At 41.5% G+C, this 27,499-nt stretch overlaps 4 protein-coding genes across 5 annotated transcripts; 2 read left to right on the plus strand and 2 right to left on the minus strand.

Moving 5' to 3' along the window:
- The first annotated feature begins 149 nt into the window (after positions 1–149).
- On the plus strand, positions 150–8,845 carry LOC110973590 (uncharacterized). Of its 2 annotated transcripts, none has more exons than XM_087129991.1 (2): positions 150–1,898; positions 8,716–8,845. In XM_087129991.1, the coding sequence occupies exons 1-2, from the start codon at positions 1,535–1,537 to the stop codon at positions 8,811–8,813; spliced, it is 462 nt and encodes a 153-aa protein (XP_086986117.1). In that variant the 5' UTR covers positions 150–1,534; the 3' UTR covers positions 8,814–8,845. The 2 variants fall into 2 exon arrangements, with proteins under 2 accessions (XP_086986117.1, XP_022080190.2); XM_022224498.2 differs by lacking the exon at positions 8,716–8,845 and adding an exon at positions 7,542–7,607.
- On the minus strand, positions 3,318–11,934 carry LOC110973578 (uncharacterized). The gene is made up of 7 exons (XM_022224490.2): positions 10,898–11,934; positions 10,068–10,214; positions 8,839–9,062; positions 8,261–8,440; positions 7,575–7,808; positions 7,063–7,195; positions 3,318–6,542 (listed from the first exon to the last, which is right to left on the minus strand). Exons 1-7 carry the CDS (start codon positions 11,037–11,039, stop codon positions 4,285–4,287), a joined length of 3,318 nt encoding a protein of 1,105 aa, XP_022080182.2. The 5' UTR covers positions 11,040–11,934; the 3' UTR covers positions 3,318–4,284.
- An 803-nt stretch (positions 11,935–12,737) lies between these two features.
- Positions 12,738–17,717, minus strand: LOC110981211 (S-crystallin SL11-like). The gene is made up of 6 exons (XM_022239009.2): positions 17,475–17,717; positions 15,929–16,086; positions 15,501–15,593; positions 14,955–15,073; positions 14,634–14,744; positions 12,738–14,296 (listed from the first exon to the last, which is right to left on the minus strand). The coding sequence occupies exons 2-6, from the start codon at positions 16,059–16,061 to the stop codon at positions 14,120–14,122; spliced, it is 633 nt and encodes a 210-aa protein (XP_022094701.1). The 5' UTR covers positions 16,062–16,086; positions 17,475–17,717; the 3' UTR covers positions 12,738–14,119.
- Positions 17,718–18,221: 504 nt separating this feature from the next.
- Positions 18,222–27,193, plus strand: rps24 (ribosomal protein S24). The gene is made up of 4 exons (XM_022223962.2): positions 18,222–18,331; positions 22,513–22,791; positions 25,738–25,848; positions 27,012–27,193. The coding sequence occupies exons 1-4, from the start codon at positions 18,329–18,331 to the stop codon at positions 27,012–27,014; spliced, it is 396 nt and encodes a 131-aa protein (XP_022079654.2). The 5' UTR covers positions 18,222–18,328; the 3' UTR covers positions 27,015–27,193.
- Positions 27,194–27,499: the final 306 nt, after the last annotated feature.

Here is a 27,499-nt window from a genome sequence, read left to right on the forward strand (position 1 = left end):
GTTATTATATTAGTCGTCGTTGAGAATGTTTGGAAACGCCACAGAATCAATACAAAATGTGTCGAATTCATATCTTGCCGCAGTGAGATTTTATCGCAATTTATTTGCTCTTTTTAAAAAAATTTTATCTGTTAGTGATTGCGCACCTGCCAAACCCAACACAGAGCACGTAACCGAGGAAAATGCCCGCTGCTTGTGGGAAATCAGCGCTGAGATGGTCGGTTTGGCGAAGAAAATAGAGAGAAACTGGGACTGTGGCGACATCCAGCCTCATGCAATATAACCTGGCTATTTGATTTTGCTTATTCTAACTTCGCTTGATCTTCAATAGCATTGATTTATTTGTAGTGTGTCTCCGAGTGACGTTTTCTGACTTTGCTCTCTTGTTTTCAGAAGGGGTTTGCAAGCACCTAAATTATTAAGTCAGTGTTTCCGAAGAACATATGAACTAACGAATTACATATTTGTTCACATTTTGCGGAACTATCTTTACCTCAAACTTTTTCTAAAGTTTTCACAGTAAACAATTGTTGTCAATGAGTTTTTGGTTGACGTTTGGTTTTGGGAACTCTTTGAATTGTTACTGTTTCAGATACTTTGACGCTCACAGTGAAACAAACTGTTTAGTGACTTCAAAATTGATTTCAAATTTTGAGACCACGTATTCTTATGAAGAGTAAAAATCTACATCGCAAGATTAAGAAAAAAACCCAAAAAAGTCTGAAATCCTGACTTGAAAAGTTTTCAAAATAAACGTTAAATGTAAGAAATAGATTGGTTACTTTCAGTGCTAGAAATTAATCATCCATGTTTCTTACTTTTCCTCCTACATTATCCCTGCACAAATCAATACTTGAAAGCCTTTTTATTTTTGTTTCACGACTAAGAGGGTCTGACAACATAGCAACCTACTGTGGTATTGTATGATTTAAATAAGTACATGTTACAGAGAAGTACACTCACCTGACGAATTCCTGAAATTGTTATGTAGCTTACTAAGATGCCGATTGGACATTGGTTCTGCTCATTGCTTTACAGTTGAATGGTTTAAGTAGTGTAGTGTGTGTATATAAGGGTGTGTCTTGTAATAAAAGGTTGTTGAAGTCTTAGACAACCATTTTTGCGTTTGTTCCGTTCTTTTGGTTGTTATCACTTGCTTCTACGTTATAACACCCACACAACCATAATCATACATTCCACCTGCTATTTTCCAAATCAAAACGTCAAGGCTACATTGTTCCTGTTCTGTGATCAATTTGAAGGAGTATCACCCAAGCCATGCCAGAGAAAACAAAAAAATCTGTGAGTGAAACTGAGCCTCCTCCTGTACTATCGCCACAGGCTACACTACGTGGCAAGGCTGCGTCGATTTCCGACACCGAGCAAGAGACATTTGAAAGCTTTGTTCGCCAGTCACTATACTGAAATTCGTGCTGGGCAGGTGGAATTACGTAATTGTATAGACAACTTGGAAGCCAACATCAACGAAACAACAGAGTTACAGAGTAAGCGTGTCAGTGATCTGGAATCCAAAATGGGTGACCTTGATCTGCTTGTATCGAAGATGGCAAAGGCAGAGAAAATCATAGCAGATCAGGCACAACAACTCAACAAACTGGAGTGCTTCTCCCGCAGGAATAATTTGAGAATCATTGGCCTGCCACAAAAGCCCGGAGCGGGCTGCTTAGCCCTATCAAAGAAGCTACTGAGTGACAAGTTTGACATGGCCGACGTTAAGATGGAAAGAGCTCATCGTGATGGCCCCAAATCAGATGGAAAACCACAACACCTACTGATGAAGCTAAATTGCGACCAAGATAAAATCTCGATCCTACGGCGCCAACGCCATGCTGCTAAAGCCTACCAAGAAGGCATCAAGTACCGGTTCGTGATGGCTGGTAAGTGGAAGCGTAAGGATGGCTCTGTAGCTCACTGTTACAATCAAGCCCCACTAATCATCAGCATCCCCACCTACATTCCCTTTGCTTCTGCTGCTCAACGCCTGAAGATTGACATTTGCAAATACTTTATTTATCTCCATTTGTTTCATGCGTCACCTTTCAGTTTTTACCTGCTTCTGTGATCACTCTTGTTTTGTTCGCTAGCCTTCCTGATTACGTTCATTTTAGTCATTACTTTGTTTTACTCTAGCTCTAGCTTCCATCTTTGTTACCTTGTTTGTTTGATTATAGGTCTTTTACAAAGACACTTCATCCCTCTTTTTCTTGCTGTAAATATATTATTGTTTTGTTAAGTCTTGTTAATTGTCTCCTACTTAATTGTCTACTTTTCTGCAGTTCACGATACTCATGGGCACAGCTCTCGGTCTCTTAACAATCTTTACGTTCCTTTCACCCACACAGCATGCACTCTTAGAACACTTAGGTTTCAGGGGCTACGTTTGTGGAACGGTCTTGACAAAGCTTTGAAAACAAAGTTGTCTTTGAGTCGATTCAAGGCCTTTCTCAGATTATTTTTGGTTTCGAAATACACAGCTTAGTTTCCTTCTTTCCTGATGTATTTCTGCCTTTTCATCACATTGTTGTGTTTTTTTCTCTCTACGCAAGTTTCATGTCGTCTTTCCGCATAATTTCCTATTGTCATTGTTAATACAAGTACCAAATTTATTATCGTCATTTTCCATTATTTTTATTTCCGTCATAAGGTATTTCCTTTTAAGTAAATTTATTGCTGTTTTTTTTTTTTTGTTGTCTCGCTGTTTGTTTGTCTCTCTGTAAAGTTTGTTTTGTCCAGAGCTTTTCAATACAAGCTTCCCGGCTTCTGAAAAAGCCCCCATACTGGTTTTCCTTTTATTTTATCTATGTATTTCTTGTTTTTTTGTTTCTCTATAATAATTTATTGATTTATATATTTGTACTGTTATTGTTAACTTTTCCTGATCTTCGCCAATATGGAAATAAACGTCATATTGATTGATTGGTTGATTGATTGATATCAACAGGCGGCGACAGAGATTCAGCCCCCAGCTCGACCATAACCCAGACGTAGAAATTCTTACAAAATAGCAGTGCCCCATTGTGTAAAAAAATTCTCCCAGACGACCTCTTGAAGAAGCGCAAAATAAACCCTGCTAGGTTTATCACCGCGTACTGAAAAGTCAATTGATCTTACATCGCACAACCCCAAAGCCAAACACTCCGACGATACTGTCGGCAGAGTGGTCCGTTTGAGTTTTGGGCAAGGTCGAAGGGAGCTTGATTAAATTCTAGGTCACAGTGGGACCAGCAAGTTAATTATTCACTCTGTAAAAAATTACCCTTTGATGTTTGCGGATGAATTTGCATGAGCTTATTGGCTTGAAAGTGTACAGCAACTCAACATTGCATTTATTGCGCTTTGCTCACACAGCTCAGTTAAACTCACATAAAATTATTCCTTTTTGATATCGATTTCCAGTCTTCATTTTTTGAAAGTCATACACATCACTTTATACAAATATACATGGGCAAAGGAAAATACCGCCCTCTTTTTGTCTTGGATGTGAAGAATGGCCAATCTAAGTCACTGTATTGCAATTATGTTATCGACATAATTTATACTAAATAATAAGAACAGTAAAATTTTTGAAAAACGTATGTTTTGTTACAATTCTATTTACGAGTACACACCTCACTTTAAATTGGTACCGTATTACACTTACAACAGTAAATCTGGCAAAGTGAGATCAATTGATAAGTAGAATTGCATAATTCCTCTAGGCACTGTTGGCAATTGCAACAAAGTAGTAATCTGTGCCAGATTTATTATCTTTTAACACAAAGCCGCATATCACGAAACATTTTTTTAACAGACAACGTCATAAACAAGTCAAGAGAATATCTCATTGATTATTGTTGGTAAACACTTTTTCTTGAAAGGACAAAAACTAACTGAGACTTGTAATATTCACATTGTGCATAACCCAGTGTATCACACTAAACAGAAAGTGATATAGGTACGACATATAAGCTTGTAATGCACTTGTTTTTATCAGTGTTACGTGATCTATATGAAGAGTACTGTGCCTTATGTACAATTAAGTGTATGGGTATGTGATATAGAGAACGTGACTTCGAAACTTAAAAAAAATGGATGGCACTGTTCGACGATGGTTAATAAAGGCTATCAAATTTGTACCTTGACGGAATACACAGCTTGACACGACAACATTGTTGAAAAACAAACACATCAATTTTACCGAAGTAGCGTGAAGTTGAGGGTGCAAGTCTTTCTGAGAGCGAGACCTCGAGATAGGACGACAACAAATAATGCTAACAATTTTCCTCAGACAAAAGTCTCGAGCCTATGTTTGTCTGACTCCAGCCCATCCTGCTCGTCCCAATAAGCTCGATCGATGCTATAATAAGGCAGACTTGAATTCAGCTTTGGGATTTTTCCTTCTTCCGTAACCGACTCCTGGTGATACTGTCTGACCGAGGGCGCAGATGATGCTGTCTTTCGCCTCTCGGCAGGGGGAAGTCTTGGTTCCTCGTTTTGCTGATTTGCAGTGGCGGAAATCTTTGAAGATCGTTTCTTGTTGACGTTCTCTTGGTATCCGGCTGCATTTAGGTGGGTTGGTGAAGTATCATGTGCGCGGTGAGAATGATCCTCTGGCAGTGTGGAAAACTGTGCCCCGTCCACGGTGTGCCAATTTTTATTGCCTTGGCTCCTTGACTGATAGATATCACGATCCAGCCTCAGTGCCGCCATGCGAAGTGACGATGACGCGGTCCAAGGCTGATCCATAGTTGGCAGAGAGATCGCCTTCTGCACTCTTCTTAGGTCGGGGCGGGGATGGAGGTCGGAGGACGAATTTCTTTCTTTCCTTGAGCCACGTTGACGTTCAGAGGAGCTTCCTCTCGAGTCTTGTGTGATTGGATGAGATGTCGAGTGCCTCAACCCCCGTTTTCGCGTATCGAGACTCGCTAAGGCAGATTCTCTCAACCCGCGGCTTGATGGCTTTCCTTTCGGCAGCGTACTGACCTCCCGTCTCCCCGCAACATCGGATGATCTGGCACAGCTCCTTTCGCGAGGGGTGTGTGCCGACGGGGAGTAGGAGCCGAAGCTGGACACGGAGGACACCTCGTCTTGATCCCATCGGCCTTCATCTGGGTGGAAATAAGGAGAGGGCGTCCTCGAATGCCGCCATGAAGTATCGTGCACAATTCGAACATTTCCAAACAGGGATTCCTTCGAAGGTGACAAGGGACTGTCATCAGGCCACTGATTGCTGAGGTTGCTCGAGGGTGCTAGACGAGGAGGCCTTTTGGATCTCTGGATAGAGTCTTTCGATCGATCGACCTGTCCAGGAGATACTTCTCTGGATTCAGACGGTGGTAATTCGACAAAACCAGAGGTTGACGGGGAATGATTCAGGTCTTGCTTTCCAACAGGTTTCTTGCTCTTTTGTGGTGTTGCATGGACAGGCACGAACGACGTTTCAGAAGATTTAGACCCCATGTTATCTTCGGGGACATCGGGAGCTGTTATCTTGTTCTCAGAATCATCCTCGTTATCAGTCTCCGGCGCAGTGTACTTTTCCCAGTCGTCTGTTTTAATAACTTGAGGAGCTGCCTCTTGATTTAGGAAAATTGAGGCAGTTGCTGCAGGCTCCTCTAAAATAAGTGTTTGGACTTCAGGGCTTGTGGAAGCTTCTTCATGGTAAATGGGAACAACTGACAGATTGGGTTGTTCATCCTTCCAAGGCGACGGGGGCGGTAGTGTTTCCCTACTTGGTGCTGTTTGCTCGACCGCTAGGTCAGACCCGAGGATCTCTACCGACTCCGATTCCGCGGAAATGGGAAGGAAAAAAGAGTGCAATCTGACCTGGGCTGGCTCTGCGTCTTCCTCCGTGTCGTCTTGGGATGTAACACGGCCGAGTAGCTGCCTTTCGTACTTCGGGAGGAAGTATGTCGCACTCTCGCGTGAAAATGCCCGGTCACGCCTTTCCTCTTGTTTTAGTCTTGTTTTTCTGACGTCGCGAAGCCGAGTATCGTGGGCTGTATTTATGGTCCTATCCTTGGACACCTCTTCAGTAGGCGATGAGAACAGGGGCGGCGGTGGCAGGGGTGAGGGAAGGGGTTCATCTTCAACTGGCGCAGTACTCTCTTGACGCACCTCTGGGGAGGATGCCTCCTCATTTGTCGGCCGTCCGCGTGACTCTTCAGCTGAACCGTCCTGCTCATCCCTCGTGTCTGTCGTGAATACGGGGTTGACAATGCCTCGCGTGCCCGTTACGGCACTCGAACGAATTCCAGGAGGGGGGATGACGGGACGCGGGCGGGGATGGGCTGGTCTGCTGTCGTGCTGATCTACAGACTGCGACTGTTGGCGCTCGCCAGGTACCCATTGATGGGCTGAAGCATCGCTGTTTGCCGCCACAGGCGGAAGTGCAACAGTGAGGCCACTGGGATCATGTGGCGTAGTGGTCGTGGTATCCTCTGTAATTGGAGAATATGCTTGGTTCACAAAAGCACCGCCGACGTGTTCTTGTGGAGTGTTGTAACGGAAAGATGTTGCTATCTCGTAGCTTGGAGGTGGCTCTAATTTTGAAAGAGAAGGACAGAACCAGAAAGTTTACACATATTCGAGTTTGAACAATTTGATGTGTGGAACATAGCACCACGGGGTGTCAAAGATGTCAGAATTGCAGATCGGGTAATTCTAATGTTTATAATAGGAAGTAAATGGCAAGCAGTCTGTGTCTTGGAGGCTAATTAGGATTCACCCCTCATTCAAAAAGGTATTACATTCACGGCCCTACCAAAATGATACCTCGAGATGCTTGGTGGCGACAGACAAAACGGTCCCTTTTGGTTGATGTTCTACTTATGATCTCTATGGTTGATGTGGGCATGTGCGTGCAGTGCTAGGCATGCGCATATTAGTTCTGAGCACGCGCACAACCTGGAAAAGGACAGGTTTGTCTGCCGCCACTATGCGTCTCAAAGCAGTAAAACTTGGAGATTGATGCACGATAAGATGAGACACGCCCCTCTGTTGGAATGCTTCAACAGCAAGACGATCATGCGGGATCATGAACAGAAACACTTTTTAACTTACCAACAGGATGGACCAAGTGGGAAGCTGATGCGTGATATGAAGGGAGAGCTGAGAAAGGGACACGCCCTATAAAGATAGGCAGCAAGACTTCTGTATCAGCTGATCGATGTAGACGGCTAAGTATCGGACTTACCTGCCGGAGAAAAAAAAAGTTATGAGAATAGAACTGGGGCCATTGAGTGACGGGTGTTTTGGCAAGCTCAGACGAACATTCTGGTAATCACGTGATCAGCGAAGACTCCTCTACCAGCGTCTCTCTTGTCTTCATCTCCATCTGTATTTTGGCACCCTCATTATATTTGTCTAAACTATCTTAGTCACAAGGTGCATCAGTGATTCACTCATACTTCGTCTTCAGTGAAGTCTGGATAACGATTCGAATCTTGCTGTATTCAACTTGTGAACATGACAATCTTTTGTGCTCACTTTTATTGCCATTATTCCCGACATCATCGTATAACATTTACTTACCAATGCAGATAAATTAAGATCGGATCGCTTCGGGAACTTACACGTATGAAGTAGTTGACGTCGATGCTGCTGCAACCTGTGAAACCACTGTCGACGATAGGCTTGAAATCCGGGATGACCAGCGGCTCTCGTTGGAGTGTCGTCTCCCCACGTCTCTGCAGCACCCCACTCGTCTTTTTGCGGATGACTTCACGTGATCGCTGGCATGACCCGGGCCGTGTCACGCTGACCCCGGGAGACGTGAAGACGGACCCGGTGCCTCGGAATGTGGCCTCCTAAAGGGAGCCACAACGAAAGGATTTTGATGTTTCAAATTTACTTATGGGGGGAAAAAAGAGAAAAGCATGCAAATAATTATGATAGTCGACGGAGCGGGCCATAGAGGGCAGTACTAGGTATCATATGTGGGAAACGGACTTTCTCTATTAAAGGTGACCCTAGATGTTTACTACACTCGCAGTTTCCATAATCTTATCATTGTTTGTATGTCAATTTAATCTCTGACTTTGGTGTCAATGAGTGATTGGATGTGACACTGTATTTTCAGCTGATTCATTGGCTTTCGTCCAAGTTAAGTTTAACAATACACCATAGAGTACTTGGTAAAGATGTTTGCGAGGACAAAACAAAAGAATAATATAAACGAACCTCAAAGAGAAGCCTTTGACTCAGAATGAGAACGAATGAAGGGAAGATTCTGGAAGGTGTTGAGACAAAATGGACATACCTCGATTAAATCCATAACGACGTTGTATCTTCTCCCATTCGATCCGTTGATGATGGCCGTAATGTAGGCTGTCTCTCCCGGGACGTAGGCCCGTCGGTCTGCCGAGGCCTGGACCTTGATCGACCCGGTGATGCAGCAGAGTGAGCTCATGAGAGACTCCGACTCGCCGTGGATCGGTAGCTGGGGAGCATGGAAACGGAATCACTTCGATAAAGTGGTGTGAAATCTTTAAATGAATGATTTAATCTCCGTAAGACGGACCCCTGGTTACAGAATATGCTTTAATGAAGAGAGCAGTAGTAAGGGGCCATTCCGTGAAGCTATCGGGAACAGTAAGTTCCTTAGCACTCAGAATATTTGCTTGGCAAAATTGCTTTAAACCAGTGGAAATAGCGAGGACAGTAATAACTGGTTCTCAGATATTCAAGCTATCCTTGTTAGCATTTTTATTCCAGTTTACGGCAGCTCATTGGGCCCCGGAGTGATGATAAGTACCGTAGTTGGACAGTGCCACTCGGAGCTCGCCAACCAGTTATGCAGGCAACCAGGCTAGGACGACCACTAAGGCAAAACCTTACCATCGCATTGGGAACAGAGTTCAAGTCCAGCGGTCGGCCGGCGATCCCTATCGTCTTGGTGGTCTTGGTGTAGGACAAGGAGGATTCGCCGCTGATCTCACACATGAGACGGTACCTGACGTGGCCCCCGGGCCCCTCGTAGGCTGGGGGCAGGTCCTCCGCGGGGATATGGAACTGAAAGGGCAGCTGGAAGGGTCCTCGGTTCAACCGCTGATTTGAATGAGCTGCGAGGGGAACGTTGTTTGAAAAATTAAGTCAAGTGTGAGGTTAGGCCTATTGTTGAGCTCTCTAATAGATCTCTGTCATGATGCTGCCATGTTTGTCGTGCTCCCTGTAAACCCACTGGCAATAGTAATACAACTTCACATATTAGTGAAAGGGAACAGACTCTTTTCCCTCCAGCCTCAGTTTGGTTTGCTTTGAATGGTAGAAATGCGTGATGGCTGCCCTATCATAGAGGTCTATACTGATGCGGAGGACTATACGGAAAGCGGTGAGAGCAGTAATTCGAGCTATTATCAAGATGTATTTTTTTTTTTTTGCGTTGGGGAGATGTTAATTATATATAACGGGTTTGCCCTTACCCAACGTATATTTATAAGCACTGTATGCTCAGTGCTTGTAATTCGAGCGATATTTTACGTTTACACAGGAGTGAAAGCCCATTTTGGTGCTTATGTTAATGACATTCCACAACGACTATGACGCAGTTGCTGAATCATGACTCCATACCTAACGAGAACGCAGATTGGCCAGAACAACTCACTCTGGTTTCCAAACACAGCGGTTTAATCGTGTTACCGCGCTGTTTGTCCACTCTGAATCCAATACAAAACCACGAGCTTTATATTTTAGACTGCGCAAACTTTCGCGCGTGCGCGTGTGTAAATGGGCCTGCCAGCGGCGACTGTCTTACTAGTCGTTATATTATCCCTGTTCAACAGATCTCCCTGTTCCCATGTGGTTGTCGACGATGATTACTGCGACGCAACATAATTGTTAATACTACTGTTGCCTCGGTGCTCAAGTTTCTCAAGATCATTCTAAAATTCGCAATACTACGTGTATTGCTTCACGATATGGCAAAAAAAATATTTCAGTTAATCTTTCTTTTAAAGATAAGTTTACTGCATCAATTATGATGCAGTAAACTTTTGCTTGGATGTCCTCTTACAATTCGGGACTTCTTTCACGAGCTAAGACAAAAAATAGAGATCGTCGTTCCTTACCTCGTTGCCACAGTGACATCTTTTCGTCGATGTACACTTCTATCCCAGTAAACGTAACCTGCTGGTGGTCGGTGAGGGCGGCATTTGGGGTTCTCACGACCTCGGTCCAGTTCGTCTTGGCTCGTCCCTGAAGTTTGATGGAAATCTCTGACGAAAGAAACGTGAAATGTGGCCTTCAAAATATCGCTTTCGTTGTGAAGAAAGTACTCGGGAACAGACTCTAAAAATCATGTTTTACAACATAGGCCTACATGTACATTTATTTTGTACTGACAGGTTATGAAGTACGGTAAAATCAAAACGAGCTGGTATACGCCTTTGTTTTTACTGCCGTATGCAATTTCAAGAGCTGTCAGTATTTTTAACCAACTCAAATGAAGAGGGTTACTTAAAGAAGAAGCACGTGACAAAGCAGAGGTATCAAAACACAGAATTAATACATAAGCCTGAATACCTCTTTGGTTTTATCCTTTTTTTGGAATGACGATTTCTAACTGACAATTTTACTTTTAAAAAATTAATAACAGGACTGTAATTAGGCCTATGTAACTTACATCTTATAGTGCAAGCATGATACGCGAAAACATTATTTTCTTTTTCATTCGTAACTTTATATTTCTATTTATTACAGGTGCATATAACATACAAAAATATTTTCGTACAGTAGCGTTTGTCGATGAAAACCATGAGTTAAAAAGCTCTTGAAGAAAAGACTGTTACCCTCGGACATGACTTGTTCCCACAAACCCATGTAATCATATTTATTTGAATAAATTTATTTAATATCAAGCACAAAAATTACGAATTATGAAAGATTCTTCTATTCTGACCTGTCACGTCCTCTCGAGGTGTATTTAGGGTGAGATGGACGACCCCAGTCAGGTGACCACCAGGCCTGTATATTGGCACGCCCCTCACCTCGGCCACACTGTTGTTGTCCAAGACGATGTCGAAGGTTCGAATTCGTCCCATGGCTAAAATAAATTTGTCAGCACCCTTTCCTGTATAGTTGGGTGGTCCAAGTCCTCCAAACTAGGACGGTTTGTCGAGGGGCCCATTTTCTGGCATATTTATCGGAAGGGAATGAAAAATCGTCCGCCAGACTAAGGAAAATCTATCGAAACGGACTCCGGTCTAATATCTGAATCAGAAAGCGAGGCTGAAATGAATCAATTTCTTGGATGCATTTACTTTGATGAGCTTCTGACGAAATCTTGCTGAGTCTGAATTTCCAGTGGTTTAACGAATTTAACTTTTGTCAATGACCGCTCACCAACGATGTAGCATGTACTGCAAAGCTTCTATAATTTCAAGCGTTCTGAATCACATTAGTTCCTCTGCAACAAAGGTTTTTGACGGCTCAGAGCGACTGCAACTCCTCTCCACTAGTCTCATGAAAAGCTACACCAGAATAGACCAACGCATTGCTCATCTTCGCTGGGCCCAGGGGAGTTGCAGATATCAAGATATCCGAACACTTTTTGTAGCTCGCCGTCAGAATCAGGATCACGGAATACTCAAATCTAGGTTGTCAGTCTGCTTTCGATAGCTGAACAGAACAACTGTAAGTTTATTCGAAACTATAGCCATGTACGCGCACCACGAGAACATCTTCGGGGTTTCTTTGTGTCCAATGTGACGACTTCAGGAAAAAAAATGACGTGCCCTTCATACCGCTGGATGAAAAATAACCTCCTCTGGACACAGCAGTGTTCGCTTGCGAATCGGAATCATACAAATGACCAAATACGGACCAGGACCGTCAATACGGCAGCCATGTAAATAAACATAGTGCGTGTATACGCCCGCCGGTTGACTGGTCTCGGTTGTGTGCCGTACCACGACGAGCCACTAGTGATCGGCTCTGTACGACTGCATACCAATAATATGTTTATTCATAATTTATGCAAAGTGATTGTGCTTCAGAATCTTCTCTGGGCAAAGTCCACATGGTGATTCAAATTGATAAGAGAGTTCAAAGTGAACAAGTCAGTGTCAATATTTCAACCCAGAATAGTTCTGGACAAGCTGCAAAGTACAATCTCGCTCGGAAAAAGAAATGCCCCTTATATTTGATACTTTGTTTTAACAAGGTAAGATAAGGTGCGTGGGTTAATCGCCAGTTATTTCTCTCGCTTCTTACGATGTGATCAATTCTTCAGAACGTCGACTGCGCCCGAACCGGACACACGATGCGAAAAAAACAAATCCAGCAATTAAGGTGTGAAGTACCTCGTTATCAGAACCTATAGTGCCTGTTTAAATTCAACTGCCACATGAGATAGTTGGTTTAGGAAGGTAATGCATTCGAATTCATCGTCTGTTTCTTCCCTCTCGATGTTTTCAATTATGTTACGAATTATTTTACCGAACGCGAGGCTACGAGTGGAATAAGTATAATGATAGGACCATCAGCGAGTATATTCTTCCCTGCCCCATGCATGTTCTTAATGAGGTGTGACATATTGCCTGCAACGTTATACAGACGCAATGGAATGATCAACGCGCCATGTTTGTTGCTGGTATGATAACCCACCGTCTTTAATGTACTGGTTAATTCTGCACGCACTAATGTAGCCTGACTGGCCGCTTAACCTCTTCCGCGAAAGCTGTAAAAATCATTCGGAATAAGATGAAACCCGCACAAACAACACAGCCGTAATCAACACAGACACTTTTTCATGATTGTAATTAAATTTCGTTTGTATCCTCATCTCCTGAAAAGCAACTTAACCAAAAGGACGAGTCAAACAACGTCGAACTCGAAACGTGTAGTTTCATTACGGTGACATTCTATGCTGGAAATCATGCCCGCTTCAATTGAAAATTAAAATTAGTAAATTACAAATAAATTTCTCATGGAATAACAAAAATTCGCCTGTTTCCCCTCAAAAAGAATAATGATATCTGCACATAAAATATATGCATTTACAATGCAGACCGTTTCGGGGAATTATTTCAGTACAACTGCTATGTTAACTTGCAGAATGTTTTTTGCATTAAAGGGCAGCCGCAGTGAATTTCTGCAACTTTGTACTCTTCTCCAATGTATTAACACTCGTTTACACTCACATTTGGTTAAATGCACTGAAAAGTGCACTTTTTGAAACACTTAAAATTATTCGTGCTTTCCTGGACGACGGAGGGCGCTGTTGCTGTGATGTCATCCAGGGAAAACAAAGTTCATTGCATGGGTTTTTCTATTAAAATTGTGAACCCGGAATTTACTTTCTGAAAACATTTCCTTGAAGAAACACTGTTACTCACATATTGCATGCTATGCACATAAAAAACAATAAATCAGCAACGAAGAAAAAAGTTAGTCCAGCAAAATCTACAAATGCGCATCAGGACTCTTTGCGTACAAACCATTACAACATTTAGGCTTTCTTCCTGGGATGACATCACAGTTTTGCTCATGAATTTGAAAATACTCATTAGCATAGAAAGTAAAAAAGCAGCAACTTATCCTTTGAAACAGTGAAATAAGGTTGAAAATAAGGTTAACCGAGGCACCAAGGTGCATTTTGATGGTTTGCATCAAAATAAATTGAACCGTGGAAGCCAGTTTAATGGTCTTAAACCTTACAGGCGGATTTTGCCCCACCACATCTTATCCTTACAACTGCAGTTTATGCATATTCCTGCGTTGTACAAATACTAACTATTTGAGGTCAAGCTGTCCTTGAAAAGGCACTTTTCTCCAATGTGCAATATACAGTCGAACCTTGTTAATAAGAGGTCCTACGAACTTGGCAAATTACCTTGTTATAACAGAAACCATGTATTATCAGGAATTAAGAGAATGAAAAACAAAGGATTGGGATCTAACATCTTCCTTGCTATAAACAGAATCTTGTATAAACAGTCCTCTCATTAACGAGGTTCAACTGTAACACGTAAGATTATGTGGCACGCAGCATTGAATTTGAGAAGTGGCCATGATAACGGACAATAGATACATGTATGTATATTTAGGCTAAGGTAGGATTATCATGATGAGATCTTCTTGGAGAACTGAGGAAATCTTCCTGTGCCTCTCTTCTGATCGTTCAATCGTAGATCCAGTAGACTTGAGGGCGCTCTGCGAGATACTTCGCGAGGTCATTGGTCGCCAGGCGATCTCTCAGCGCGACTAGCTTAGGGTAGTGTTCCAGGCCTTTGTTGGCGAAGGGTGGCGTCTCGAACCACCCCATGGTGACGAAGAAGATGATATCAGCCAAAGACGCCTGATCAAAACGCATCCGCCCCCCAATAAAAAATGGGGAAAAAAGGAAAGAAAACGATAAATGGAAATGAAAGTAACCTTTGATTCAAAGGGAAGAATTTGGAAGAGTTCTAAATGCTTACTGAAATTGCATCAATTGTTAGGACTATTTATAAAGCCGAATATTGCCTATCTGTGTTGATAACCACGGTCTTTTTTGTCTTATCCTAGGGTCTTTCGTTTTTCTATTTTAAAAGACAAACGGTTCTTTGAGGGGCAATACGATGGAAAAGAAAGAGAAGGGTAAGGGTCCTATCTGGACATAAACTCGGTGAATCTGATGGCATTTTGAATGTTACCTTATCACCCATGAAGTATCCATTCCCATCCTTGTTCTTTTTAAGGAGGTTCTCAAGGTTCGTTAAATGATGGGGCGCGACATTCTCATAGTAATTCTTGGCGTTTTCAGCCTGAAGATAGAAACATGAATGAAACGAACTCGTCAAATTATATCCACTCAGGCTAAAGGCTTATTTGATACGGTGGATGTGGTATAGTTTTGGGCCAAAAATCTGTAAAAGTGGAAGTTTTGAAGAAGCACTATAATGTTGTTTTTCTTACTTGTTTATCGCACAGTATGTAGCATGCTTTGTTTAATTTATAAAAGGCTACCACCTTACCTGCTTGGCCTGGTCTCGCTCGAACATAACTGGCATGATCATAGGATCGATCACGTCTTTGAGTGTTTCCAGAACAACGTCAATTTGGGCTGCCTCCCAGTTGTTGGAGCCATACAACCCTATGAATACCAAATAAGGGAAAGTTAGGAAAAAATAAGTCTACTTTCATGCCTAGGAATCAACCAAACTGTCTAAGAGAAATTCGTGACGATGGATAGACCTTCTCTGGACCTAGAGACACATACTTTAAATAACACCATTGGCTGATCCGCGGGGGGGCATGCCTGCCATCCCAGCAAATTTTAGTTTGAAAAATAATGAGAATATGCGATGTTGTGGGCTGTGTTATACCCCTTCCTGAAAAACAACGCGTGAAAAGCACCAAATTTTAGCTCCTCCCATTAAAAGGTTGCATTACCCTCTTTGTGCCTTCTCCTCCAAAATAAATTTGGCGTCGAAAATTTAGTTCTGAATCCACCTTTCAATCATGCAGAGGACTACGACCAACGACTTGCAGCTAAAACAACTCTAAACTCTGAGACATACCAAACTCCCTGGCGACAAATGATTCGATAGCAGCGCTCTGAGGAAGTTCTTTACCATCAACCACCAACACCGGAATGTGGCCCTGAGGAGTGGCTGGAATGGAAGAGAATAACTTTAGATCGAAACTGGAAGTTCTCCAACGACAGAAGATACTTCTTTTCACAGGTTTACGAGTTTCCATTAAAAGACTGGGTTTTGATCTTCATTCTGACGGGATGCAGTAGTTCGGCAACTACACACGAGCAAGATCACGTTTATGTCATTCTCATGAGCTGTCTTTATCAGAGTAAGACCCACCATGAAATCTTGTCAGTGTAACCAGATCAAGTGTAACCACGTGCACGAACTTTATTGTCTTACTACAAACAGAGAAACCAGTTTCTTCAAAACTTGCGGCGTCCTCTCGGATTGTATTTGGTTCAACTTACTCGGTTTAATCTTAGGCCATTCCTCCTTCGTAATTCTTACGTCTTCAAATTCCTGTTTTGCCAAAGCAAACAGCATCCGTGTGGCCTCAGCCCGACCACGGGTATCAAAGTACAGAAGCTTGTACGAAGGCATGCTCAGGTCGGTTCCGATTAAGTTTCTGCAAGGAAAAATCGCTTTAACTCGGTGACTTTGACTGATGAAATGGACACGGTTTCAGGAAAGACTTGACTGTGAGAACCAAATTGAACCAGGACGTCCCGTGTACGTTTCGTTTATTCGTTTTACGATTTGAAAATGAAAACATAAACGGAAAAACAACTTATTTTCCGTTTTTCAATTTGAAAAGAGAGTGGAACATCGTAAATGAGTCATGTCGGTTATCCATTTGAAAACGCAAAAAGTGGAGAAGGAAAAAGAGATCGTTTCTCGTTTTGCAAAACGCTAATCAAAAAACAAATGTACATGTAGTTTCTCTTAAATTTCATTTTAACTTATTTCGTATACAGCGCACGTAAGTTCGAAGTTGTCTGGCTCATTATAATGTATGGCAGGTGGCCACCGCCTCAAAGTATGAAGTCAAGCCTTGGATGCCCCTCCTGGTCGAGAGTGTCCATTTTGTTGATAGCGATGCGACCCTGACGAGTGCAGTTCCTAGTCGTTCGTGAACCAGCGAAGTTCAGTCCCGACCAAGGAGCCTATCTGTTGCTATAAAAAATAGCTCAAAGCCCATAGTCAGCACGTACCTACTACTATTTCTAAACAGTCTGTGTAACTGAAATTGTTCCAAGCTTGAGAACAATATGCAAGACAAAGAGAAAACAATAACAGAAGAAAAAAACGAGAAAAACCGAACTGTTTAAAGAATACTAATACCTATAAAGAAAAGCCATTTTATACACGCCCAACTCATTGACAACCCACGCCTTGGATTGAAATTGCTTTCCACAGATTTCTTTGTGGGTTGCTCCTTTCTCTACGTTAATACTTTTTAACTTGTTGCCTACTGATTAAGTTACAATCTTGTTTACCATTTCTTTTGTCGCGTCATATATTTCTTTATATGCCTGTTTTTCTTGTGCAATATACATGCATTTGTTTTTGCGTGGTTTAAGTGGCACCTACGAGAGCAACTTTTTTTGCAATCATGCAGTGGTGTTGCTTAACTATCAACTTTTCTACGTGTGTTTGTTTGTAACTTTTACCCACAGAAATTTATAAATGAAATGAAAATCCTTGTCATTCTGTATTTCATATTATATTTAATTCATGTATTTTGGCGGGCTTTAAACTCAAATCTTTTAACATTTTAAACGAATGAGGGCATCGCTCACAGACCCGTAACGCACGTGCGCTGTAGTCCTGCATTGTCCCTGGCTCCCAAATGGCAAATTCACGGTTTAGAAAAATTACTCAGAACTGACGACAGTTAGCAGTACTCTAGCAAGCAAGTTTTGGGAACTAATTAGCTCAGAGAATCTTAACGTTACCCGTCTTCTCAAGTGTAGGACTAGCCCTATTAAGTGAAAGATCAGAGGTGCAACTTACCTAGGCCTCCGTGGAGAGTTAAGAGAACTTAGCTGGGTTTTGTAACGCGTGAACCTGACATGCACATAGTTTAAGCAAGCAGCAACTGACCTTGTTCCATGCACCAACTCAATAGCACACGAACAATTATGAATGGAAATTCTTCTCCATCTTTTGTTATGCCTGTTTATGTAGGCCTGGCGCTACAGCGAAATTTCAAAGGGCTATTTTTAAATGACCCCGCGTCTCCAGATCCACTGCACTGCCCCTCGTTACAATGGGTGCGTTCGCTTAGCTTACACGTGTAAGACAAACTTACACGAGAGCGTTCGTTTAGCCATCACGTGATCTTCGTGCGTGCCCTGGTGTCAGCCACCACTACCCCAGCTGGCGAGCGGGTCTCTGGAGACTGCCCGAGTGTAATGACGTCACGGGTGGACTGTTCGAGCATGGACGTACATGATGGAACGAGGCGGGGACTTGACCTTTTTCCCAGAATGCCTTTGAAAACACACTGTGCCTCATTTTGAGACTTCCCTTGAGTATAACACTGGTGTGTTCAGGGAAGCTAATCGAACGCACCCATTATAAAAAAGGATACTGGAAATAATCATTAGGCCACTGAGATTTCATTATTAAGTCCAAAATGATGCCATACTGTCCATCAAACCACTTTGGAAAAATAGAATAGGTGCTCTCAATTATCCCACCCTTTATTACCGCAATGGCTGATCTGCGCCACCGTATTAGAGGGCTCATTAACTGGTACCCGCGTAGGAATTGACGCAGCATATTCGCTGTATAGCACACACTGAAAAAAATATAACGATTACCACTGAAGAGTCTCTTTCCAGGCAGCCATTACCGTTACCAACATGGTGAGGAAAAGGGGACAAAATTATCCCGGAACATCAACTTAATCAAACACCTTTTAGGATCAAAAAGCAAATGTACCTGAAGAAGATGATTTAGGGTTTCGTACTGTCAATTTTTGTCGCCGATTTTAATCAAAAGAAACAAAAATCTACGGTTTTCTATAATGCTCGGGCAGGGAGGGTTTGAATGCAGTTTGCGATGAGGGTTGTGAATTGGGTACCCCCTGGTTTTGGAAGATCAGCGCTGACAGAGTATTACTCGGGCAGTGTCTTTTGGTTTGGTTACACTGGGAGAAAAGTGTGACTTTCTTACCATAATTTGTCAATGTGAAGAGACTGTCTTGTTGACAGGCACAAACATGGCGAGTTATGTGCAGTGCCGTTCAGTCTAACAGACCTACTCCTCCATAATTTTGAACCAATTAAACGCTGTTTTTACTCATGCAGATAAGTTACTCTCCAATCAGTGAAATTTGTCCAAAAGGAACTGGTGAACTTGTATGTCAGAGCGTTGGTTGTTCTTTTTCACAGATGGTGTACCTGATGTTTTGTTTTATAGAGACAGCCAGCCTATATTCATATGTAATTAAAACAAACTGTTTAATGCGGCATGCGAGACACCATTGGTAGGGACCGCAACGGTCTACTGCGCACATCATCTGCGCACGTACAGTTTTGTGTACAAAAGTTTGGTTTCGCGTCTCCAAACCGGAACTCTCCGGTTTGAACCGGTTCTTCCACACAGCACCATTCTGAAATCGCTTCGTTTTTCACACACGGCAAGCTGACGACTTCCGTCAGCACCTCGTCGAAGTTTTGGCGAAGTTCGCCCGATTTTTCTTCGAAATACGGCCGTGAAAAGGAGGTTGGTTCTTCTACAAGCGATTTTGGAGCATTTCTGTCGTATATACAAGAAACTAGTGTCCATTTTTGAAATTTTCAGGTTATAAATACCCTTAATCATTTGGATTTGTATAAAAGACTGTGAGCGCATTTGACCGCCGAGCGAAATAAGTTAGCGTAACACGCCGAGTGACCGCCATGGGACCAACGCGTCGCACGGTCTGTCAACAATCGTGTGTGCGCGGTGGTGTAGCCGCGTTGTTTCGTACAGCGCGCAGCGTGGAGCTTTTTTCACGCACCTTTGCATTTTGTGTAACATCATTTTTGATGAAGATTTGTTTGGGGAAATGACTTTGAAACCAACATTTATCAGCTCTTACATCTATACATGAATATGTCGATGTTAATTTTTTTTTGGAATATGAAATGACTGTCGACATGCACACCATGGGTGAAATGATGAATGAACCTGGAATTTTATGAGACTTCCAATAAAGAAAGGCTGAATAGGAAGGACAAAAGACTTAACAATATTTATTTCAAAGTTTTTATTGTTAACTTTAATGTATTTAAAAAAATTACACCGACTCATTTAAGTTAAAATTATGTTTTTCATATCTGAGTGTTCTGTCCAAGTTTTTTTTTTTACTTTATATTTTGGATGAAAACTGAAATTTTGAAAAATTTCTTCGAAGTTTTTTAAATAAGTGGAGCTCTACATCTAAAAATCTTCGAGAAAAAGACGTGGTCATTTGTATGGTGGATGTTTGTCATATGAAATGCCCCAATGGCAGAAACAATTTCAGCATTGTGTAAACAATTTGTTTATTGATGCAGCAACTTCTTTAGCCGATGGGGAGTCAGTTCAAACAACCACACGTGATGACATGAATGTAACAATTCCATTGCTAGTCGGTAAAACTGTCAGCCACTACTTTGCTTCTGGGGATGGGGAGAGACAGATGTACACGGGTGAAGTCATTAGTCAGGTTCCTGGGTTTCCTCACTGGTTCAACATCACATAAGATGACGATGAAGCTGTGTACTCATACAAACTTGTTGAGGATTACAGAGATGGCAACTTGGAAATTGTTCCCTCCTAATCCACTCGTAACTACATAAAGAGAAAATAATGCATTTCAATGTGTTCAATATTAAATAGCATCTGAATCTGTTCTTATCACCATTGTTCCTGTATGTTGAAAAGGGTCTTCATTCACTCCTCATTTTCAATTTCTGATCGTAGGACATAATGGATACCTATATCCTCGAAGTAGACCTACTTGTACATAAAGAAATTGTTCTTTCTAGGACTTCTGTAAACTTCATTCTTGCCTTAATGTTCTTAAGTGTCAGCAATAAGAAAACTAAGCTATATCAGAGAAAATCAGACAAACTGTATTATTAAAATCATGCAAGGAACTGGTTCACCTACCAGTAGTTAACTTCTTACAGTTTGTTAAACGGATGAAACCACAACTGGTGCTTAGAAAGCTGACTTACTTTCCAGCAACTTTGAAGAATTAACCGTGTTTTCCTTTCAAAAACAAGCCAGAAGTAAGAATGTGAGATGAAGTTAGGATTATAAAATAAATGTGATTGGATTTGAAACTAAACTCAAAATGAACCAAGATGCACGTGTATTGCATGTACATGTACATGCATATATAGTTTTAATATGACTTTATTGCTCGTTACATAATACAGGTCCCTTTTTATCTGTATTCATTGCATGGGATGTGTGAACAATTTCAATACATGCATACTGTTCATTTACATGTCATCCGTAGAGCAATGCATTACTTTTGTGTTACAGTTCATGGCCCTGAATACACATGTACATGTACGTGAAACAAAACTCATTCGTTTTAGAAAATGTGTTGAATCTCTTAATGTATGCTCTTGGCTACCCCAACTTTTGTCTGTATTAATACATACTTCAGGGCAACCAACTGCTCTAAATTACTGTGTGGTAATAAATAGATGGTTCATTTGAACCAAACAGAAACGTTAAAGTATGTCAAACTTCAAAGATTCTAGAATTTGACTTGTTTCAGATTTTAGATTTAAGATTTTATTATCTTCCTAATGTTTTATCCAGTTGAGGGTTTAATGTGACAAGAAAAATGCAATATCATTGTGTACATACATGTACTGTTAAAAATGGTCCCTGGTCTGAAGTTAAAATTTCTTAAACTGTGCTGTTGCTATCACCATGAAAATTTCAACTGAATTAATCATTTCCATAGCAACTGGTTACTGCCAGTATTAGGCTTAAGCATACTTTTCAGTAATACTGTACATCTAAACATTGGAAAAAGAAAAGTATGGCTAACATACTTTTTTATTCCACCTAAACACTGGAAACAGAAAAATATGGCTAACATAAAGAAAATGGCAATTTTCTCGCCTTTTCATGTCTAAAGATACGGCAAATTAACTTATTTTATACAAAGTTTTTTGTCTGTTTCTATGGCAACCTTCTCCAATAATCTACCTTTAGAATTGTTATGAATCCTTAAAATTGGAAAGAGATGTTAATCTATTGGAATATAGTGAAAACAGGATCCGTTTAGCATTTTCATATCCGGAGATATGGAAGCTTCAATTTGTTTACTACATTGTTTACTACACTATAAATTAGTAAACAAATGCTGTCGTAAATAACTCATTAATCGTAATCCCAATTTTAATCCAATTTCAAGTCAGGGTGATTCATCAATTTTTCATTGATATTATGAAGTTTGAACTGTAAAATTGGGGCTCATTACAACCAATTGAGGAAAAACGTAAATAGCCGCGTTTCCATGACAACCCTATTTGTAAACAAAATTCCACACATAGATTTATGTGTACAACATACACTGTGCATACAATTTTGTTGATTCAAAAAAGAACGGCTGAAAATAAATGAGCAACAGAGATGTTTTCTGTGACTCAATTTGTTTATCATTTTGTTTACTGCTGTAAACACACAAAATGTGGCTCTACTTTAACCATGATCTCCATTAAGAAAAAGAACGAAAAATTCCCATTTTCAGAAAATTCAAATCGCCATATCTCAGCAACGCCTCGACCAAATACAGACATATTGGTATCAATGTGCTCAGAATTATCCCCTCTTTCAACACAACACAGTCATAAAGCTTATAGAGCAACTTCAAAAATCCCATTTCTGTCCCTACCATTGGTCTATCCCAGGTTATTGAAAAAATTTAGCTAAATATCTGTGCAAATAAAGTTGCTAGGAACTCCCATATTCAAGGTCAGACGGTGCAAAGGTTAACTCTCCTGTTTTGATTCTTTGTCTTTCTTTGGTTTGTCTTTTTCACACTTTTAAGGGTGACTCGGCAATAACAGTCCGAACCCGGAAGTTCATGACAAACCGCTTGCTGAACCGCAAGCAGATGGTTGTGGACGTCCTCCATCCAGGCAAGGCGACGGTGCCCAAGACCGAGATCCGGGAACAGCTGGCCAAAGTCTACAAGACCACGCCGGACTTCATCTTCTGTTTCGGCTTCCGCACCCAGTTTGGTGGGGGCAAGACGACAGGGTTCGGCCTGGTGTACGACACGCTGGACTTTGCCAAGAAGTACGAGCCCAAGTACAGATTAGCACGGGTATGTACACGTATGCATTTAGTGAGGCCATGTTGATTATGTGTGGGACTCGGATCTTTCAGGTTACTCCAGATGGTATGGGAGAAGTTTGGAAGATTTGAGGAAGAGAGAGCATAACCACTCAGGCCGCGATGAATCGCATGTTCGATAGCCCGGGGCAATCAAATTTTCATCCGGGCAATTCAAATTCTAACCAGGTGTGCCTGTTTGGGCAAGTCCAGAAAAGCTGATGTCTTTTTCAGTCAAAATATATTTCAATAGCTTTTTCACACGTTAAAATGCTTGTTTTTGTATGTTTTTGTTCTTACATTTGCAATTTTTTGAAAGAAACTTCCAATGTTACGCTGTCGCAGTGGAGAAAAACGTGTGCCCACAGCTCAATGCATTAAATGAAGCTGCTCTGGTTCCCGCCACGCTGCGCCCATGCAAAGAAATGTAACAACCAGAACCAGTCTATACATGTACTGTACGTTCTGGTCAACTACTATACATCGGCCATATATGCATGCAACCCTAAAGCCACAGGTCAAAAAAATTGATGTTGCAAGAATTTTCTGTAAGTTCCTTCATCGAACTTGGTCTCTTATTTATGTGTGTGTTTTCTGTGTTCATGAGGTTAATTTGAGTATGTTTTGCTCGTACTTGAAGCCAGCGTCTTTCAACAAATCTCCTGCCGTGGTACAAGGTTTTTTGCCCACTGGTCTGGATGCTTCAGGCACGCTTACCACGCGATATATTGTTGGCCAGTTTGCCGTCATGATTGCTCGAGTCACACTGTGTGAATTGCCCATAATTCTTGTGAATTGTCACCTGTAGAAATTTTACATAGATTAAGACAGGTGTTCATCACTTTTTGAGATAATTTTGGAAGCTGTCGTCCCCGTTCGTGCCATTCAATCAGGACAAAAAAAATTGACCCCCCCCCAAAAATTTCCAACCTACCGACCCTATTTTTAAGAGGCATGTCATTGGAAGCACAATATTTTTGGGGCCTAATAAAAGACTGCATGCATGCAGTTGGCCTAAGTTAAATAACCATAATAATCGTGGATTCCGAGAAATCCCTACATAATGCTACAAATTACTACTTGTAGTAAAATGTAGTAATCAGTGCTGACACTTGTAAGAGGACATGACTGTATTGTTCTCTGAAGCCATAAAATACAATAGAAAACACAATGTACCGTACAGTGCTCTGGCACTATGAATGCATGGCTTTATTGTTCTCTGTATGAGTAACAATGGAAGTAACCTAGCCAGAAGTAGTAATATGTAGTGCTGGGTCCTTCAGGCTGAGGCTATTACTTAGTATTTTGTAGTACTGAGTACTGTAAGCCAAATAATATGCTTGGCAGTTAGGGTTAATAAGAGATCCTTCGAACTTAGCAAATTACCTTGTCATAACAGGAACTTTGTATTATCAGGAGTGAAAACAATGACAACCGAAAATTGGGACCTAGAAATTTTCTTTTTATAGACAGAATCTTGTATTATTAGTGCTCTTATTAATGAGTTTGGCTGTAATCCACCTTGAGGAGAAGCACTCCCTTATCAGTGGAAACGAGCCATAGTGGTTGGGAGTGTTACTGGTGGCGATATGACCATAACACGTGCATTTCGTTTGTGAACTAGCCAAGTGCAGTTCCGACCAGAGGAGCCTCTGTAGCTCGGGGCCCATAATTCTTGAGGGGGCGAGCCATTTCACACAGATTATTTCATAACAGCAGCCCCGACCGTGGTATGATGTTTGGTTAAGAGAAGCTGTCTTGGAGAAAGACAGTGTTCAGAATTGCCGGATGTTGTATGTGTTGTGTACTTTGGGGCCGACCGTAAAGTCCGTATGCATGAAAGGGGGGGGGGTTGGTGCCATTGCCTACACCATGCTTACAGAGGGGGTTCAAGCCAGTGTGTGCTGTACGCAAACCGAAAATAAGCCTTTAATTAATTTTCATCATATCAATACACTTTCTCATACAAATACCTTAGGCTTACCTTATCTCTCGCCCCTGTGAACGAATGCTGTCGTATTTTTTTTTTGGCAATTGTTTGTGGTATGGCACAAAAATTGATGCAGGTTTGTGGACTCACCTGTTTTCATGGAATGTTAGGGCTGTTGCAACTTGTTACAGGGTTTCATATGATTTTAAAAGGTATCCAAGTTAAAGATGTGGCCTTTTATTCAGAACTCTTGAAATCCATCAAAATTGACACCCAGATCGGCATTATTTGGAGGAATTTGATACTATACTGTGTAGTTGACCTTTTTTGTAATAATGTACTTGCACCTGAACGTTTTAGATTTTGGAAGTTTCAAGAAGGTTTCAGGTAGATTTGTGTAAAAGAAGTACAGTGCGAAAAAACTGTCGTCTGCAGACTTGGGTGTGATTTATAACCATAAAAAATGGCCAATCCAACAGGATTGTGTGTAATAAACACTACTTTTGGGTGTCTTTTTAATGACGCTGTATGTATGAAGCAACGCTTTGCATGTTGTTTGCCAAAAAAGAAATCAATAAGACTGAGTGGATACATCTAAGCTGGAGGATCATCCTCTCTACTTCCACATTTGAAAAGATGGGGGGGGGGTTTAAAAGCCCGGCTGGGAATGGACCTTACACCGTCATCAGTCATAACTCATTCTTTGTAAAGCCTTCAGGCTGGTTCAGAATATGTGCATGGGCAAAGTGTGATCAATATTTGTTACATCATGGGCAAGTATTGAACACGTCAACGTTGATAACGTTCACTGTAAATAGGATACAGAATTAAATTTGTACTATATATGCATTCACACAAAGTGTGACCTGGGCAGCAGGTAAACTTAACCAGGGGCGAAATTTTTTTTCTGAATGAAATGATGTGGCTTTTTTGCTGCATTAGCATTTGCCCCTCACCAGTTTTAATTAATTGGTTATCTCAGTCGCACTTTCTTTTTCTCGTTTGCAGCAAGGCCTGTATGAACGGAAACGCCCCTCCAGGAAGCAGCGCAAAGAACGCAAGAACAGACAAAAGAAGGTGCGGGGAACAGCTAAGAGCAAGGTGTCCGCCGGCAAGAAGGTGAGTCTGAATTGTCTGGTAGCGAGGCTCACCCACCTCAATTTGTAAAGCATGCCAAAGAATTGACGATCCGCAGTTTTATCAAAACCCACATCCAGACAGATTTACAGAAGATAGCGATCTCCTTGCAGTATTGTAGCATCTTTGACATGGCCTATCGATAAACAGTTGAACCGTTATACCGAATTGAAGTTTAACTTTCAGAGACAAAATCTGTTTTCAGAACAAGGCACGATACTGACACTCGGGTTGTGTTGTGAAGAATGTTTACTTGGGAAAATTGGATCAACTAAGGGCAAAATTGGAGTGTTGGCGATAATAAACCATACTTTGACCAACGTTGCTCAGGGAACCAGGCCGCCCTTGGGGCATTGTGACACTGCTGGTTATCAATAGCTGATTTTATTTATCAGTGCTGAGGAAACCATTCATATGGAAATAAATGAACAGGATGTCATTGACCATGAATGCTGTGAGAGTTGAAGTTAACAGTAAAATTTGAGTGACAACAAGATTTCACAAAATGGTTGGTGAGCATAATAACAAAGCCACTGACCAGTAGTTGAACAATAGTTTGCACCTTAACTTGCCTAAAGCAGCTCATTGTAATGAACAAAGACTTACTGGGTTTTGGTTGCAAGAGGTAATGTAAACCTGCCAACTGTTCTGATTTAATTGGAGCTGGGCAAATTTGTAAGCTTTCAGACCGCAAAAGAAATGGGTATATTCCAAAATCCATAAAGAGAAAAAAGTCCTGGCAAGAGAGGGTGCTGTTTATGGAAAAAGGGGGTGCTGTTTGCTGCATCAAAATGGCAGTAGTTACATGTGTGTATGTGTACATATATTTTACTTTTTCCTGCATGGCTGCTTGTTTTGCTACACACTCGTAAAACTGGTGTTCCAATTTCTGACCTTTCATTGTCGGCCGATACGTTTTGGGGTAAGCTTTTTGTGTGTGCTTATTGATGAGGCTTCACATTGTGTCTGCGCAGTCAGTCAGGCTAGCCCTTGAAGATGCAATAATAACCTGCAGGACAGAATAATGCACGCAGGAGTCGACCATGATATTTGAACCTCCCTCTTGAAGGCAAGTGCTTGGTTGCTTGCCATTTGTGAATTGCTCCTATTGATTTAAGTTTTATTGTCTCTGCTTTTCTATACAGTAATGAGGTTGCTGATTTTCGGCCGATGGGTCTCGAGACCGTAGGCTACGCTCCCAAGGGTCATCTGCGTGGGTCAACTAGGGTTACACTGGGGTCAAAGGTGAATCACTGTATGCACAGCTGGTCATTGTGAAATGTACAGAAGGTGAATAAAGAAGCCAATTGCTTATCGAAAGAAAAAACGTGTTTTTACTTCATTTCTTTTTGTGACTAATTAGGGAGGTTGGTTGGACATCTGATGGTTTACAGTACTTCTATTCATATGATTATGGTGTCACCCCAACCGCCTTTCAATGGCCGGGCAAATCCTTTCCCCCCTCCAATTCCCTATCCCCCAGTTTCCATTATAAATTTACGCCACTTCTAGTCTAGCTCTGTCTGTTTCAGTGTTAATGTCATTCCCCGAATATAACTGAGCCCAATTTCATGGCGCTACTTACTACAGAATTCTGCGCTTACGATCTCCATTCTGGCCTAACTGCGCTGGC

This window comes from Acanthaster planci, linkage group LG19, assembly GCF_054643075.1.
Source record: "Acanthaster planci isolate LZ-2023a linkage group LG19, COTS_SCS, whole genome shotgun sequence".
In the NCBI taxonomy this organism is placed as follows: domain Eukaryota; kingdom Metazoa; phylum Echinodermata; class Asteroidea; order Valvatida; family Acanthasteridae; genus Acanthaster; species Acanthaster planci.